General features: G+C 45.1%; 1 protein-coding gene across 1 annotated transcript in view; it reads right to left on the bottom strand.

Annotated features, from left to right (window-relative positions):
• Positions 1 to 2,563, bottom strand: part of AKNA (AT-hook transcription factor) — a 31,668-nt gene that overhangs the window by 11,244 nt on the left and 17,861 nt on the right. The window contains exons 13-16 of the mRNA XM_029285540.1: positions 2,058 to 2,217; positions 1,808 to 1,854; positions 597 to 756; positions 252 to 392 (exon numbers count right to left, since the gene is read on the bottom strand). Coding sequence (XP_029141373.1) covers positions 252 to 392; positions 597 to 756; positions 1,808 to 1,854; positions 2,058 to 2,217 — 508 coding nt within the window. The remainder of the gene's footprint in view (positions 1 to 251; positions 393 to 596; positions 757 to 1,807; positions 1,855 to 2,057; positions 2,218 to 2,563) is intronic.

The following is a 2,563-nucleotide window of genomic DNA, read 5'->3' as shown; positions in this document are numbered from 1 at the left end:
AAAAAAAAAAAAGAAAAAAAAAAAAGAAAAAATTAAAAAAATCCAGTCAGAACCGAAGAAGCTTCTTGGATGAGAAGCAAAACGTCTTCAAGGAACAAAGTCCAGTTGTCTTTTGAAGAAACACCTTGAGGACAACCATGACCTGGATGACGGAGCATCTCCAAAGACATGTAGTTACAAAGAGACTCACCAGAGGAAAGATTGCCCAGAATCTCTTACACATTCAACAAGAGCTTGGTTTCATCCCTTACCCTGCTGGAGGGATGCTTGGATAAAGGTGCACCATGTCCTGGACGATAGATGGGTGGGGAGAAGAAGACTGCCGATGGAGAGACTCTTCTAGACTTTGCCGCAACCGAGAGACTTCGTGTTTCAAAGCTTCAATGGCTTCGCTGGCGGAGGAATGACACAAACACGGGAACATCAGGTTGACTTTGACAACTGCTACTAAGCGTGTGTTGAAATCATACCAATGTTATCCAAGGCAAAAAGGGCGGACGTGGGTTTTACGCTCTTCTCTCCCTCTTCCCGTGCTGGAGGGATGGGGTGTGTGTGTGTGTAAAATTACAGGTAAAAAAAAAAATGTTTCGACTTACTCTCGTTCCAAGCGTGTGTGAAGAAAGTTCTTGTGGCGAGCCTGGGCCAGGTTCGGAGAAATTGGGGAGGAACTGGGGATATCTCTCCCACGAGGAGGGGGGCTACCATCCAGACTGGTAGCACCGTGGCTCTCGGTTTCTGTCTCGGAGTCAGGGTGAACTGGCACGCAAGAGAGAGAACAAGCTATCACGAATTTGCCTTTAAGGATGGAACTCTGGTAAGCCTTCAAAACAGATACATCAAGATCTGTTTTTTCTTAAACACGGTATGGAGACCACTGGCTCGAAGTCCCGTGGGATGGGTCCACGCTTAAAAAAAGGAGGAGGCTATCTCGATTTATCCCTTGTATTTTCTTTCCACTTTCCAATTTAGTTCCAATCCCAATCACAGAAAAATTAAACTTATGGGGGGGGGACTAACACACTATTTTTAACAGAATAATAAAGTGGGGAGGGACTTTGGAGGTCTTCTAGCCCAACCCCCTGCTCAAGCAGGAAACCCTAGACNAAGTCCAGTCAGAACTGAAGAAGCTTCTTGGATGAGAAGCGAAAAGTCTTCAAGGAAAAAAAAAAAGAAAGTCCAGTCAGAACTGAAGAAGCTTCTTGAATGAGAAGCGAAAAGTCTTCAAGGAAAAACAAAGAAAGTCCAGTCAGAACCGAAGAAGCTTCTTGGATGAGAAGCGAAACATCTTCAAGGAAAAACAAAGGGAGTCCAGTCAGAATCGAAGAAGCTTCTTGGATGAGAAGCGAAAAGTCTTCAAGGAAAAACAAAGAAAGTCCAGTCAGAACTGAAGAAGCTTCTTGAATGAGAAGCGAAAAGTCTTCAAGGAAAAACAAAGGAAGGCCAGTCAGAACTGAAGAAGATTCTTGAATGAGAAGCGAAGTCTTCAAGAAAAAATTAAAAAAATCCAGTCAGAACCGAAGAAGCTTCTTGGATGAGAAGCAAAATGTCTTCAAGGAACAAAGTCCAGTTGTCTTTTGAAGAAACACCTTGAGGACAACCATGACCTGGATGACGGAGCATCTCCAAAGACATGTAGTTACAAAGAGACTCACCAGAGGAAAAATTGCCCAGAATCTCTTACACATTCACCAAGAGCTTGGTTTCATCCCTTACCCTCCTGGAGGGATGCTTGGATAAAGGTGCACCAGGTCCTGGCCGATAGATGGGTGGGGAGAAGAAGACTGCCGATGGAGAGACTCTTCTAGACTTTGTCGCAACCGAGAGACTTCATGTTTCAAAGCTTCAATGGCTTCACTGGCGGAGGAATAACACAAACACGGGAACATCAGGTTGACTTTGACAACTGCTACTAAGCGTGTGTTGAAATCATACCAATGTTATCCAAGGCAAAAAGGGCGGACGTGGGTTTTACGCTCTTCTCTCCCTCTTCCCGTGCTGGAGGGATGGGTGTGTGTGTGTGTAAAATTACAGGTAAAAAAAAAAATGTTTCGACTTACTCTCGTTCCAAGCGTGTGTGAAGAAAGTTCTTGTGGCGAGCCTGGGCCAGGTTCGGAGAAATTGGGGAGGAACTGGGGATATCTCTCCCACGAGGAGGGGGGCTACCATCCAGACTGGTAGCACCGTGGCTCTCGGTTTCTGTCTCGGAGTCAGGGTGAACTGGCAAGCAAGAGAGAGAACAAGCTATCACGAATCTGCCTTTAAGGATGGAACTCTGGTAAGCCTTCAAAATAGATACATCAAGATCTGTTTTTCTTAAACACGGTATGGAGACCACTGGCTCGAAGTCCCGTGGGATGGGTCCATGCTTAAAAAAAGGAGGAGGCTATCTCGATTTATCCCTTGTATTTTCTTTCCACTTTCCAATTTAGTTCCAATCCCAATCACAGAAAAATTAAACTTATGGGGGGGGGACTAACACACTATTTTTAACAGAATAATAAAGTGGGGAGGGACTTTGGAGGTCTTCTAGCCCAACCCCCTGCTCAAGCAGGAAACCCTAGAC

Source organism: Protobothrops mucrosquamatus, unplaced genomic scaffold, assembly GCF_001527695.2.
Source record: "Protobothrops mucrosquamatus isolate PMUCROS unplaced genomic scaffold, P.Mucros_1.0 scaffold1836, whole genome shotgun sequence".
Taxonomy (NCBI): domain Eukaryota; kingdom Metazoa; phylum Chordata; class Lepidosauria; order Squamata; family Viperidae; genus Protobothrops; species Protobothrops mucrosquamatus.
The sequence above is the reverse complement of the archived record's forward strand: the minus strand, read 5'-3'. Positions and strand labels throughout refer to the sequence as shown.